We start from the raw sequence: 14,324 nt of genomic DNA, 5'->3' as shown, positions 1-14,324 counted from the left end.
GTGGATTTTTTAATATGGTCCCTTTATATTCGTTGATTCCCATCTAACATTGCACCAGATAAATATAATGGCAAGAACGCTTTAAATTTTTCTCCCCGTTATTGTCTAGCTGAATAAAAGGTACACTAATCGAATCGGAGGAATTTGATATCACATAAACCAGATTCACAACTACACGAAACATCAAGTTGTGAATTCACATAAATAGATTTGTACCTTGCACAAACAAGAATTCGAGAGAAAAACATTCTACTGCTACCGACACGTATTTGGGATGTATGCTTTCTGGGCAAATGGTTCGACTAAAATGCTGTGATTCATGACCTTCGTTGGGAGAACTTGTTTAGATCTCGTTCCTGTAACAGTGTGGTCCCAGGGCCGGCGCCAGACCCGGCCAGACTATCTGGCGCCCTTGGCAAGGTTAGATTCTGGCGCCCCCCCCCCCCGAAAATATCAATTTCAAAACTTATAAACAATACATTTTTTTTAAATGCGCCCCCTTGAAATCAGCGCCCTAGGCGGCTGCCTAGTTTGCCTATATGGTAGCGCCGGCCCTGTGTGGTCCCGCACCATCGTCAGAGATATTGTAAAATTACTTTGACCGTGAAACTCAATATTTTAGAATGTTTCGATTTCCAAACTACATGCGGTCATTACTACAATATTCCGCACAGAAATAAAATTCTTCATACAGTAAATTAATCTTGCTGTTTTAAATTGTTGATGGAAGTTAACATATATTCTAAAATAAAGCAAATGTGCGACCTATTTCCTTTCAATATTGTTTAAGCATCATGGGCACTGTCAATCATCATGAATATCTTATAATATCTAATTACCCTTTAGACACGGCATTTACATTTCCCGTTGATAGAGAACGTTTATATATTATCCCAGCCGTCCAGTCGTCTTTTTATTTGTTGGGGGACGGGTTATCGCTGGCTGATATTCTCGCAAGGATGGACTCCTCAGCACGAGTGGTCAACTGGCGCATTAAGATACAGCTGTTTAATTGCATTATATATTGCCCTTCAGTTAAAGTTGTTGCATTTGCTGCAGGTATCAAAGCCAAAACTCCGGTCAAGGCTAGAAACGAAGAATATGCTTGGAATTTGCAGACAACGTGCAAACACGAATAATTCAATCAGACGATTATGCAGAGAAGCAGAGATGCAACAAACGATAAACCATATATTATGCAAGACGAGCAAGATGCCCTTGTGCATAGAGGAATTCTTGCAAAGGCAGAGACAGTAAAAAATAAGCAGGGCAGTCTATTCTTGAGTCAAAGAAGTTGAGAATTGTTTGATTGTATTTATTTTTAACGGCGCATCAGCACTGTTAGGGTATTTAGCGCCAAACAAAATGTTATTTGCATAATCTTTTAAAAAATTATAAAAGGTCCTATATCGACCAGCGATATAAAAGAACAAATGGTTGAAATTAAAAACGGTAAGATGGTAACGGTGCAAAATAAAGCTTCCCGATCAACGGGGGATGTAAATGTTCTATGTTAATGAAAAAAGATGAAAATATATTAAAATGGGACGGTATATATATTGCATAAAACTGCACAAGGTGATAGCATAAAAGTTAGAGTTTAGAGTAAATATTTACGGCTTTTAGGAACTACGAGTGATGTTTATAGTATCAAAAAGTTCTTTCATGTCATGTGCAATGTAATAACGATCGCACGTAGGTTGCAGGCCAAAACACTCTATTATAAAGTGCTTGACAGTGAATAGTTCATTGCAAGAAACGCACTCTGGTGGGTCTTCACCTTTTAGTATGTGGGAGTGGGTGATATAAGTATGACCAATTCGGATTCTTGCAATGACTATCTCCTCCCTACGAATGGTTATGTAGGAAGGAGTCCATTCTCCTAGAGTTGGCTTGATTGGGCTTGATTGCATGAAGTTTGTTATTTACAGCATCATTCCATGATGCCTGCCACTTCTGACGTAAGGACTTTCTGATACAAGGTTTAAAATCAGTATACGGTATTTTAAAATCAGATGGTTCTTGAGTAAGGGCCATTTTAGCAGCGCGATCCGCTTTTTCGTTACCTTTAATACCAATATGGCTAGGTAACCAACAATATATTATATTGTGTGAGACGCTCAGCTCGGTATTTTTAACGAGTATGTTTTTCAATAATGGATTCTCCAGTTTTCTATTGTGTAAAGACTGAAGTACTGATAGTGAGTCGGAAAAGATTATGCTGTTTAAAATACGTTTGTTTTCTATATGTTGCTGAGCAAGGTCTATTGCTCTGATTTCGGTTGAAAAAATTGATGTTCCATTTGGTAAGCGAACTTGCGTTGTGTGATTTCCACAAATGAAGGCTGCAGCAGCCTTTTCCTCATCCTTTGATCCATCCGTGTAAATGCTTGTGTAGTTTTTAAATTTGGTGAGGAGTTCATGGTAAGAGTTGTGGAAAACAGAAGGACTTGTCTCGGATTTTTTTCCATCGTGTAGCGTAAAAAGTACTTTTGTTTGTTTAAGTAGCCAGGGTGGTGTTTCGGAGATGGACGTTTAGTCTAATCGATGCACGTGTATGTACCCGTTCCTGGGTGTAAATGTGTCGGTGTTTTGGTGTTATAAAGACACAGATCCTGTCTAGAAAAAAAGTCTTCAACTTTGTGACCTCTGTCACTTATATGATTTGATCCCCATAAAATGTTATGGGCATTAAAGTCCCCGAGTAAAGCAAATGGCGCTGGAAGCTGTTGAACAAGATCGTCTAATTCGTTTGGTATTAGGTTAGTGTTTGGTGGTAAGTAAATAGAGCAAAATGTAATCACTCGATGAAGAGTGATTCTTACAACAATGGCTTGTAAATCTGTGTTTAAAGGGATGACGCTATGAGGGGCTTTGTTGTTCACAATAACAGAGACTCCTCCTGAGGCCCTGTCAACATTTTGAGAGTAGTTGTTAAACAGGGAGTAGTTTTTCAGTGTGATATTATTCGTATTTTTCAAAAATGTTTCCTGAAGACATAGTAATGCAGGATTATGTTCGTTTAAAAGCAAAAGAATATCATGGTAGTTGGCTCTAAGTCCTCTACAGTTTCATTGTAAGATGGTGTTCTTCATTACAACTTTATATTGAAGATTCTGGAGCTAGGTTAGACCTTTCGTGGATGCAGTCTGTTTGGTTATTTATCTGGAGGAAGTACGGGGGTGTATTTTTTGTTGGTAGGTCTGGAGCCACCTTGAGGACATGGAGCAGATTCTTCTGCATCCTTGTCCTCTAAGTCTCCAAACCTATTGTGCAGCTTTATGGGGTCATCAGACCTCTTTTGCTGCCTATTTGTTTGCGACTTTTTCTTGCTATTTGGTGATCTTGGTGGTGGAGTATTGTTGAATGTTGTTTGCGTCGATGTTGAGTTTTTCTGGGGTTTGTAGTGCGGGATGTCCGAGTCGGAATGGGATTCAGGTGGGTTTATTTGAGTTTGGGCGTCTTTCGTTGCTTTTTGGTTGCTTTTCACTACAGTTGAGAAGGATGGGCCGGGGAGTGATCTAGCTTGAACAAGCTTCCTGGCCTCTGGATAGGGGATATTGGACGTGTATTTAACCATCTGAATTTCCTTCTCCTGTTTCCATGTGTCGCATTCCTTTGAATTAGCATGGTGTTCCTTGCCACAGTTGACGCAATGCGGAGTGGCTTTGCACTCTGTTTCCCGATGAGAGGGGTCGACGCATCGGCCGCATATTTGACTTCTAGAGCATCGGTCTTCATGATGGCCGTATTTTTGACATTTGTAGCATAGAAGGGGATCTGGTATGTATATCTCAACCTTAACTTGTAGGAATCCAACTTTGACCACTTTAGGTACTGTTGGCTTATTGAAGGTGAGTATAATAGTGTTGGTGTCTTGCAGATTGTTGTTTCGTTTGATACGAATTCTGCGGACTGCAGTGACACCTTCACATTCCATCCCCTCGACGATATCTTTGTCGCTGACTCCAGCTAGGTCACGGCAACGAATGACGCCTTTTGATGAATTAAGTGTAGAGTGGGCGAAACAGGTTACTGGAATATCGTGAAATGTCTTAATTTTTTGGATATTATCAGTATGTGCTTTGCGCTCACACTCTACAAGTAGGCCGCCTGATTTTAGTGTTTTGACATTTTTCGGCTTGCCGACTGATTCCAAGTATAGTCTTTTCGACTATAAATGGCGATAGTGCAGCAAGTGGTTTAGACTCGTCTTTCGATTGGACGACCATGAAGCGAGGAATGGATTCCACACTACATGGCTCATCATCCGACTCTGATCCAGTTTTGGTACGTTTATTTTTTTTTTTTTAAATTATCCATGATGGCTTGAATAAACATTCAGCACCCGTGCTCCCCACCCACCAATGAGCCCAACAAGGGGACACCTTTCAAGTGCCAGGAATACACAGATGCCATACTCAGTTGATCAAATTACCTTTGATTGACCCTGAAGTCGCCAATTTCTAAGGTCAGTAAAATTACCCCCCCCCATTGACCCGTTAAGCCACCGCCTTCTAGGAAGTCTTCTAAGACTTGGGAAAGGGAAAGATAAATGAATAGAATATAGGGGCAACGGTGGTATCAAGAGAGATACAGGGAGAAAGAGAAATAAGGTGAGAGAATAAATAAAGACTTCCTAGGGCTCGGCGTGACCAGCCGATTTGTCGGAACCGGGCCCATCCCGACCACCCGTCTAAGAGAAGTAGAGTCCAAAGTAGTGTATAGCATGGAAAGCCTCTGCTCAACTACCAGGATCCTATCCTCCCCCGACACGGGACGCAACCCAAGGCAAACAGGTTGCCTCTACTTAGTCGCCTTTTACGACACGTAGCGAGGCACGTCGGGCCAATTCTACAACCCCGGACCCGCAGGTAGAAAAGAAGTTGAGAAAGAGAATCTCAAGACATTGTGATGAGCGAGGTTGGGTGAACTGCATTAGCCTATGAACTTTTTGATATGTACAGAAATATTTATTTTTCTTATGCTTTTTATACTGATCTCCGACTAGCCCGTTAAAGTTCTTTATCCACACGTAGTTATTTTTGTAAAATAGTAAATTTACTGTGGTTTATGATGCTAGACCGCTGATAGAACTGGGATATATCTTTTGTTTATCATCGACACCAAGTACATTAATACCTCCTGTTAACAGATGATTATTTAGCGTTCCGATTTTTGAAATCTGATGTTCAGAAACAGGAACGACAATCCCGCTAAAGTTTAGATTATTAAGATGACCAGTATAATATGATGCTCGATAAGGATGATCTCATGCTGAAAATAACGCTGATAATACTGCCCATTGGAAGCATTTTTTATCACTATCCTGGATATATACACAAAATGTCGATTATTTTATATTTTATTTGGGAGCTCCACATATACACTACCTCGCAGTGGATTATATTTCATAGCCTGGAACAGTATCTCCGTTATATTATCAAATTTCCAGCCAAAACCAGATGTAGTGTACTCATCTATTTTGTTCCCAATATCCTGAAATATATTGTAATAAATATGGCATATGCGCATTCGGTTATAGCGCCCCGTTTTAGGGAATAATTAGACTTTTGTGATTACTTGTCTAATTATTGGAATTCGGTGCAATGGAAATATTCTTCAACCCGAAATATTTAGCCAATAACTAGGTGCAAACGTTACGGAGTGAAGTGTTAGTGAATTTCCATGAAGCCAGTAGTGAATTCAGGTTAAAACCGAATTAGTGACCCGCATTACCATAGTCCCAATTAAAATCTAGTTGTGTACATTGGTGCTGTGAGAAGGCTCTCGGCAGTTACCTTTTATGTCGGAATTGTGGTAAATGTGATGCAGTTGTACTGGCTAAAAGTGCCTGGAAACCATGGATTGACTGGATTAAGGTGGCGTATTTAAAATAGTTCATTGCGTTAGGGAATAGTTGTATAGTTCCTAGTTCCTTGCAGATATGTGGTTGATATATATTTGGCAGGTTTTAAGATCTGTGATTTTGCTTTGATTAGAGCAAAATTTAAGCATAGAACGGACACGTTCGGCTTTCTAATTTACAACTGAAGTTGTGTTGAAGTCTTCGGAAATTTGGGGTATACTTATGACTTCTAGCAGGAATCGCGCCAGGGTTTGACACCGCTCGGTCAAGCAAATAACCCTAGCTTTGATGATATTCCAGACGGAATAAGAGTTTATCATAACAATGGCAGTGTTAGTAATAATAACATCGCCAACTTGTCTTTGCAGGACGAGTTTCAATCACATTCTGTCTACAATTTTTAAGAGGCCAACGACAGAGGAATTATGGACCTTGTGACACTACAAGAAAATGGTCGTCGAGGAAAAGGTGAGTTTAATCTTAAAGAAACTATCCGTCCTATCGTAGCAACTAATTCTGTCACAGGTGAGGAAAGGTCTTTTACGTCAATCTAAATATTTTGACATTGATCCAAGATCAATCAAATTTGTTGTAGATGGCATTGTTAAATCAGCATTGATCCAAGATCAATCAAATTTATTGCAGATGGAATTGCTAAATCAGCATTATCAAAAAGATTTAATGTCAGAATTGTCTTTCGTTATGAATCACCTGCTATTTAAAATATTTGCTACCTCGCTGTTGTCAAGCAGTAATTGAGATATTTGTTTAAGGTTTCTTTGTCGTATACGACTAAGATCTTTCCGTATTTCATCATGTGATCAAGTTCTATGCTGTTCCACAAAATCAAATCATTTGTATATATTCTACTTCAAGGCGAGCTACCACGTTAACATCACCACGAAACATATTTCTTACAGCCTCTTCCAGCTGAAATTAATTTAGCTCAAGTAACAAATCTATCCATCTTTTGACAATTAACATAAAATTGCGATTGCTACGAAATCAGTGCAAAACACTCCATTTACATTATTCAATTTTCAGAATATTTCTTAGATCTTCCCTTGTCAGACAACAGTAATTAATTATTATTAATAGTATTCCTGTCATATCGAACAAATATTTTATAGGTATTTCTCAAGTTCTGATACCTTCGCATCTGTCCGTAACACGCTAAACGCCGAATGAGTATCATATATAACGAGAAAATTCACATACTTTTGTCTGTTTTTTTTATCACTTCTAAACAACTTGACAGCATCGAACAAGAAGTTCATATTTAAGATTTTAGCTCTGACTATTCTTCTTATTTCATCCGGCATTTTATTATAGTAATTTAGATAAAGTCATATGTATAAGATGTTTCAAACAAAGTAATTTTTCTTGCGAAGAAACTGTTAGATTTTTACATTGATATTGATCGTGATACAGCTAATCAGTCAGCGAATCAGAATTTTACAAATTCCAATACCGACAGTCAGCATGTAAAACATTTTGCTAGAAATCTAAATACATCAGCGCATCAGAATTCAGCAAAATCCAATAAGAGTCCACATGTAAAACACCAGGATTCGAAGAATCCCAAATTTGATCTAGAAACATATTTATTCCCTGTTATTGAGGATATATCTGCAGATGAGCTAGGTATAGTGCAAGGCGATGAACAAATTTACATCGGAGAAAAATCGCGGTATAATGTAAAATATCACCTCGCTAAGAAGATAAGAAAAAGTTTAATTTTACTGTATCTGAGAATTATATATTAAGGGAGTTATTATGGCCATTTATGATCAGTGGGCAGCTAAAAGTTTATGGCCGTCAAAAAATAAACAATTTGATTTTCTATTTGTTAAGATTTTTAATTTGATTGGGTAGTGGGCACTAACAGCAGCACGAAGACAATATTTGATATCGTTGTGCAGGCCATTGAAATGTAAGTCTGTCCTTTTGAAATACGAAAAGATTTACAATGACTGGATTGTTGGATGCTATGCATCACGTGATCTGATCAAATATTTTTGATTTCACTAGTTGGCATCCAGCTATTAAAACTATCGCTGTAGCCTCTGATTTGACCAAACGTTTCTTACCCTTTTCTTGCTATGACTCGCTTGATGATAAATATATCCTGCTCCGTCTTTTGTAGTTCCTGTTCATAGAAACATCCAATAATTTATTCTCCTGCTGAGTATTTCATCTTATATGTCACAGGTATTGCTGTTAAAATTTTATCCACAGGAAATACTTCCTCGGCCATTTAGGAGTGAATCCTTTTTCAAAACCTTTCTTCACTAGTGAAATTCTAACTATCTCACCCACGCTAAACGTGTGTCTTCGGTACATATTCTCGTTTGCTAACACTGGGTTATTTACAGCTTGATTTGGTGTCATTACAAGTGTTTCGTGTCTTGTGTTATTGTAATCTGAAATAATCTTTGGCAGATCGTCAACATACCTGTTAGTGTTGTTGGCTGTAAGTTGCTTGTAGATCTTTTCTTGCATCGTACGATTAAATCTCTCGACTACACTTTTTCCTTAGTTCCCAGTGATGTATCTAGTAATATTATTTTGTTCCAGAAACTGCTCAAACTGCTTATCGAAAACCTCTGCTCCGTGATCCGTCCATACTTTATTAGGCTTTCTTGCTGTGCTGACAATACTACCTTTCAACGAATTGGTTATGGTTTTACCTGTTAATTTGTGAATATCGAAGCTGGATCCGATTACACCTCTTTGATTACAACACTGAAAATAATTTACTATTTTATTTTGCTCAATGCAGAGATCGTGGTCAGCTTCACATGTACACGCTTTGCATGCAGATTGGCTTTTGCATTTTTGTTATAATTTAATCGTCGACTAAAATAATATTAGAAATTCTTGACAGTTCCTGATCCCCAGGTAATAGTGAGTCACATTTGAGAAACATACTCTTTTCCGGCCACAGGCAGCACATATGCTTTTAAGCATTAGTCGGTTATTTTTAATAGTTTCTTTGGTTTCCTTCGTATTTTCCGTTTAACTTCTGCATTTCAGACAATATATATTCATTTTTATATTTGCGTGTTAGATGAAATTGCAATTTTGTCGTTTTCCAGGCTTGGTCTCGGTGTAAATTGTAATACAAATTTCAGAAAATCACTCGCAGAGAGCTTTGCACTCGTGGACATTTGCTTGATAAACATAACATAATAATATCCACAAGATGCAGTTCCAACTGGCTGAAGCTGAGTAGACGAATAATTGATTTTTTTGTACTTTTGGGACGATAGCACGTACTGTTTGATAATATCACTCGGTGGTAGCCCAAACGAATCAAAATAGTTGTTTTTATAAAGCGCTACCCAATGCGTACTAGATCCATATTTGAAATTTTGGATATTTATAGCACAACTTCTCCCTCCAGGTTGAAGTGATTGGACCGCTAGCACTCTGAGCTCTTGTTTAGAAAATATTTGAAATCCACTGAATCCTTCAGTTTATCGAAGATCTCAAAGTTTTTTCAACGGACGGTTCGCTGATCAGTCTACCTGCTGGTACCAGGTAGCATTAGTCCTCTCGCACGCCCGATTCTCAGAAGATTGGGAAGTAGACTTCCCGCTATTCCTGCTAGGAAAGGACCTATGAATCCACCATGGATCGCTTTCCGGTTACTCTTTTATTCAGTTTTTTTACGTTTCTTCTCTGTATTACGTTTCTGAACGCTCGTGTTTTAGGCATTTTGTATTTGTTGTTTTTGTTGTTGTTGTTGTAGGGTTTAACGCCATTTTTCAGTACACGATAGGCTATACATGGCGGCCAGTATTAATGGTGGAGGAAGAACCCGGGAAAACACCGGAAAGAACCACCGACCCTCAAGAAGCTACTGGCAAGCTTTCTCACATACCCACATTGGCTGAATCCGAGACTCGAACCTACGCAGACAGAGGTAAGATGGCAGTGATCCGTAACGGAGAGCGCTTTAGACCACTCGGTCACTCGGGACCCCCATATTTTGTATTTGTAATAGTTAGACAAAAGTGAATGCTTTTCATTTTACACTAACTGTTTGATACTGTCACCCGACACAGCCTTCGTTGTGTCCCCGGATATGGCCTCCGAGGCAGCAGCTATCCAAAGGGTGCCTAGCACTGGTGATTTATGTAGCACTGTTTCGCAATAGTTGCCAGTGCAGGTCCCGAAAAACCAACACGGATTGCCTGCGATCTAGGCATTGTAGTAACTTGCGCTGCTGATAAATTTAAAATGAAAGATTTTTCAGTCCTATTTTATTGAGTTGCCGCTGTGTTAACATTTGTTTTGCAGGCGGCAAAACGTCAGCACTCGTGGTTCCAAAATCTATCTTCAGCCAAATTGACTGTCGTTTAATAATAGCTTGTGTTAGTTTTAAAACTTATCCAGGAGATAATTTTACTTCATGCACAATGTATTTCATTCTGCATTTATTTTTCTTCTGCTGGATAAACTTTGCATTGCTGTTATTACCCCGCTTGTTAGATGACCAATAAATTCCGTGCGCTTGTTTAATAACAGTGTAAAGTACAAAGCACTTCAAGTACAGAGGACCCAGCACCTGGTAGTCATTCCTGATCAGAAAATCAATACACACCACCGCTTGTTTGATAAAGTTATACGCCAAGTGCAAGCACTGAAAAGATCAAAACCAGACCATTGGTATTTTCTAGTAGCGATTTTGAGTTGAGATGTTTCCATGCTATCGCAATAATCTCAATTGTTCATAATGATGTCACAGTTACTCCGTTGATTATGGCGTTGTCACAATTACTCCACTGGACATAATAATAGTAGTGAGCTGTAAACTAAATTATGATGGTCATATTTACAGGGTAACAAGTTAATTATAGATAGTAACTTCAAGTCCTTGTTTCCAATAAGAAATATATCCTAAAAATCATTTAATGTTGAAAATTACAGTTTATATTAGTAGATATCTATAAAAAGTAGTACACGACATAATTATGCGAATACATATAACTTTACAGGACGTTCTACATGATATGGTTTATTAAACATCAAGAAAGTGTAAGTATTAAATGTCATAAGGTTGCGAATACATGCGACTTGCCGTACAATATATTTTTAGAAACAATTATATTATGTGAACGACAAAAGACGAAATGCATTAAGATCACGAAATCTCATCATATAATAATATGGAAGAAAATTTATCAGAAAAAATGGAAAACGTAATTTCAAAATTTTCTGAAGCAAACGTTTCTGTCATCAGTTAGCAGTATACATATAATGTATTTACTCTTTCTATGTGCAAACTGTCTCAGTGCCAATACAAGATTTTGTACATTACATTATGATGTATTACTGGATGTTTTGATGCCCCAAGTGGCCGAGTGGTCTAAAGCGCGCACCGTTACAGATCACTGCCATCTCAGCTCTGTCTGCGTGGGCTTGAGTTTCGGGCTCGGCCAATGTGGGTACGTGAGAAAGCTTGCCAGTAGCCTGTCTTTGGTTGGTGGTTCTTTCTGAAGCTTTCCCGGTTTCTTTCTCTACAATTTATAATGGCTGCCATTAGTGACATATCTTGTTCTGAAAAATGATGTTAAACCGTGTAACAACTACAACAACTGGAAGTTTTCAATACAATGATATGTATTATTGGGTATAACATTTAACAATAAAGAATCCAAATATCCAAACTTTCTATGCATATTAAGTATTTTAACATATAAATGATTTTATCTGCAGATAAAAAAACATAAAATTTAGTGACAACTACAGCAATATATGCAAATTACATGGCCTGTTATGCAAAAAGAATTGGTGGTAGCGGTAGGGCATTTGTGTAGGTAATAAATCTCTCTCTCTATGTATCTCTCTTTTTCTCTCTATATCTATCTATCTATCTATCTATCTATCTATCTATCTATCTATCTGTCTGTCTGTCTGTCTGTCTGTCTCTGTCTCTCTCTCTCTCTCTCTCTCTCTCTCTATCCAAGACAACGAATCATACGCGGTTTATTATGTTAAATCTGTCTCTAGCAGAGGACTAAACAGACCGTCCCTGTGAAGTACAATTCTGTTGTTACATTTTGCTGACAAATATGTATCTCCTGTCCGTACTCCATATTAAACTCTTTAAGATATTTCTCCAACGCCGTAAAATCCAGAGGACATAGCTCAGTTTCTTCCACTGGTTCATTAGAACGTCGAACGTAAAATGGTTCTAAGGCGACACTTTGTGGTTGACTAATTTGTATCGACGCAGCTACGTTTATGGGACATTTATCAAGAAACCGTTGCAGTGAGATAGCATATCTGAAAATAAAAATCAGGAAGAAATGGTGATATTATGAATTCCTGATCGTAAGGTCTGTGCATAATGTCGAATATATTCTTTCATATTTACTGTACCGAATTTGTTTTTACTGAGAGTTATCTTAAATCTGCAACATACGAATCATTGCATTTTTATAAACGCTTAGAGGTTGCGAACAAAGCCCAAGTGCTTGAATTAGTCACATTTGTGTAATGGAAGAAATACCGAAACCAACATTTCAGTTATACCCCGTCAGTTAGTTTCACTTCTAGCAATATTATGTACAAATTATAAAAAGTAATATGCTTTTAAATTCAGTTTCCTTGACGGTACGGATGAGAAGAAACCACTTTCGCACGGAGAAACCACTTTCACACTCATGTATAGTAATCGTTCTTGACAATATCGTAAAAGGTTTTGATTTTGTTATGCCTAAGCGTTTTCCTCCTTCCCAAATGTCAAGAAGCTATGAAACCGTAATAAATTGGCAAATAAGTAGATGACGGTCAAAAACACTCTATAAGTATACCGGATGTATGCTGACGTCCAAACACAATCCATTTCCTGCCTTTTAAAATTTAATAATGTATGTGTTTGTTTCCATTGAATTATGCTCGACACATGCACTTACAAGGGTTATAAATTTATGGTTCGTATTTGTAAGCCAACCAAGCAATGAACTTTTCTTTCCTTGCCACCATTATCATATCCGAAATTTTGAACACCTTCAATTAAAACAAAATATTATGGTAGACAAAAATAAACCGAAATATCGGTATATTTTAGGCCTCTAACACCGCATTTTTCACAAATTTTCACATATTTATAATTAGAAATATGAGTTACTAACCCGTATATGCAGTCAAACAAAGTGAGCTGCGAAACGCCGTTGAATTATGTAGTTCATATAAGATCCGCATTTATCTTAATCGCGAACAAAGTAAAGATATTAAGCAAAGGAAGATAATTAAATAAAAACTTACAAAAGACAAAATGTTCATCCGAACTATTTTCTTTGTTGGAGATTTGGTTACAAATTATTTATGATATAGATTTGGTGATGAGGGAGAAATACAATATTCAATATTTAGGGACAAATACAGAATTCTGCTTTCAATGACAAAACAGTATTCGTTATTAAGGGACTAATGCAGTATTCAGAATTAAGTGACATGCAGTAAGTTCGTTTTTAAAACTGTATTCCAACAAACCAACATGTGTATTTATAAATATACATAGGTACCAAGCTACAGCCGAACTTAGACGGATTGATTTACTTTATGACATTATAAATACGGAATGTAAATTAGAATTAAACAATTACATTCATGTACATGAAAATGAAAACTCGATTTTTTTTAAAGACTTTATAAGTGGGCGGTTTTATGGTAACTCAGTCGGTATATCTGAAGTACCCAAGCAGAGTAGGTTTGAATCTCTTTAAAGGCTCCCGTAAGACTTTATTATTTTGAGAACCATCTCGCTTTCTATAGGGTCCATACTTAAAAAGTAGATAAAAAACATACTGCAGTATAAAAAATTTGCACAGGAACAAACTTACAATAGTCTATACATAAAGTAGGACATATTGTATATATATATATATATATATATATATATATATATATATATATATATATATATATATATATATATAATTGCAAAACCTATAAATAATAAATATTAGAAAATTATATTGCGTGCTTATCTAACAAGATCTCGTTACACAATGAGTGTATATATAAAAATATATGCAAAATAATGTCACATCTAGAAAATGGCGCAACAAAGCCTTCCTAATTACAGAGATCACAGTACAAACGTTGAGCATTACAACAGATCTGCAATAGAAAACGTGGTCTATCCTGAGGGTGGTAAGCTGTGCACTTTACATATCACCTTCTCTAGGGGCATAATCTTTTGACGGCGAGGTGAACATATAATAGCATTTGACTAAACTGCTCTGTATTTATAATCTGCATTGCTTGTTAGTCTTTTTCTATTTTTTATTTCAATATATGCAGTTGATAAGGCAACGTTGTGTATTGCACTTGAACTTGATAAAATTTAGTTCATTTTCTACTTGACTTTGATTAATAATATTTTATTATTTTGTAAACATCTAATACATAGACATATAGTTTTGATGTGCATGTCTTG

General features: G+C 37.1%; 1 protein-coding gene across 1 annotated transcript in view; it reads right to left on the bottom strand.

Annotated features, from left to right (window-relative positions):
- Positions 1–7,585: 7,585 nt before the first annotated feature.
- The window catches only part of LOC149777797 (uncharacterized), a 51,069-nt gene continuing 44,330 nt past the window's right edge, over positions 7,586–14,324 (bottom strand). Inside the window, exon 5 of the mRNA XM_089940456.1 lies at positions 7,586–12,163. Within this exon, the coding sequence (XP_089796582.1) occupies positions 11,884–12,163 (280 nt within the window). The 3' untranslated portion in view covers positions 7,586–11,883. The remainder of the gene's footprint in view (positions 12,164–14,324) is intronic.

The sequence above is a fragment of the Sinohyriopsis cumingii genome, chromosome 17, assembly GCF_028554795.1.
Source record: "Sinohyriopsis cumingii isolate HCF-2022 chromosome 17, ASM2855479v2, whole genome shotgun sequence".
NCBI classification, from domain to species: domain Eukaryota; kingdom Metazoa; phylum Mollusca; class Bivalvia; order Unionida; family Unionidae; genus Sinohyriopsis; species Sinohyriopsis cumingii.
The sequence above is the reverse complement of the archived record's forward strand: the minus strand, read 5'-3'. Positions and strand labels throughout refer to the sequence as shown.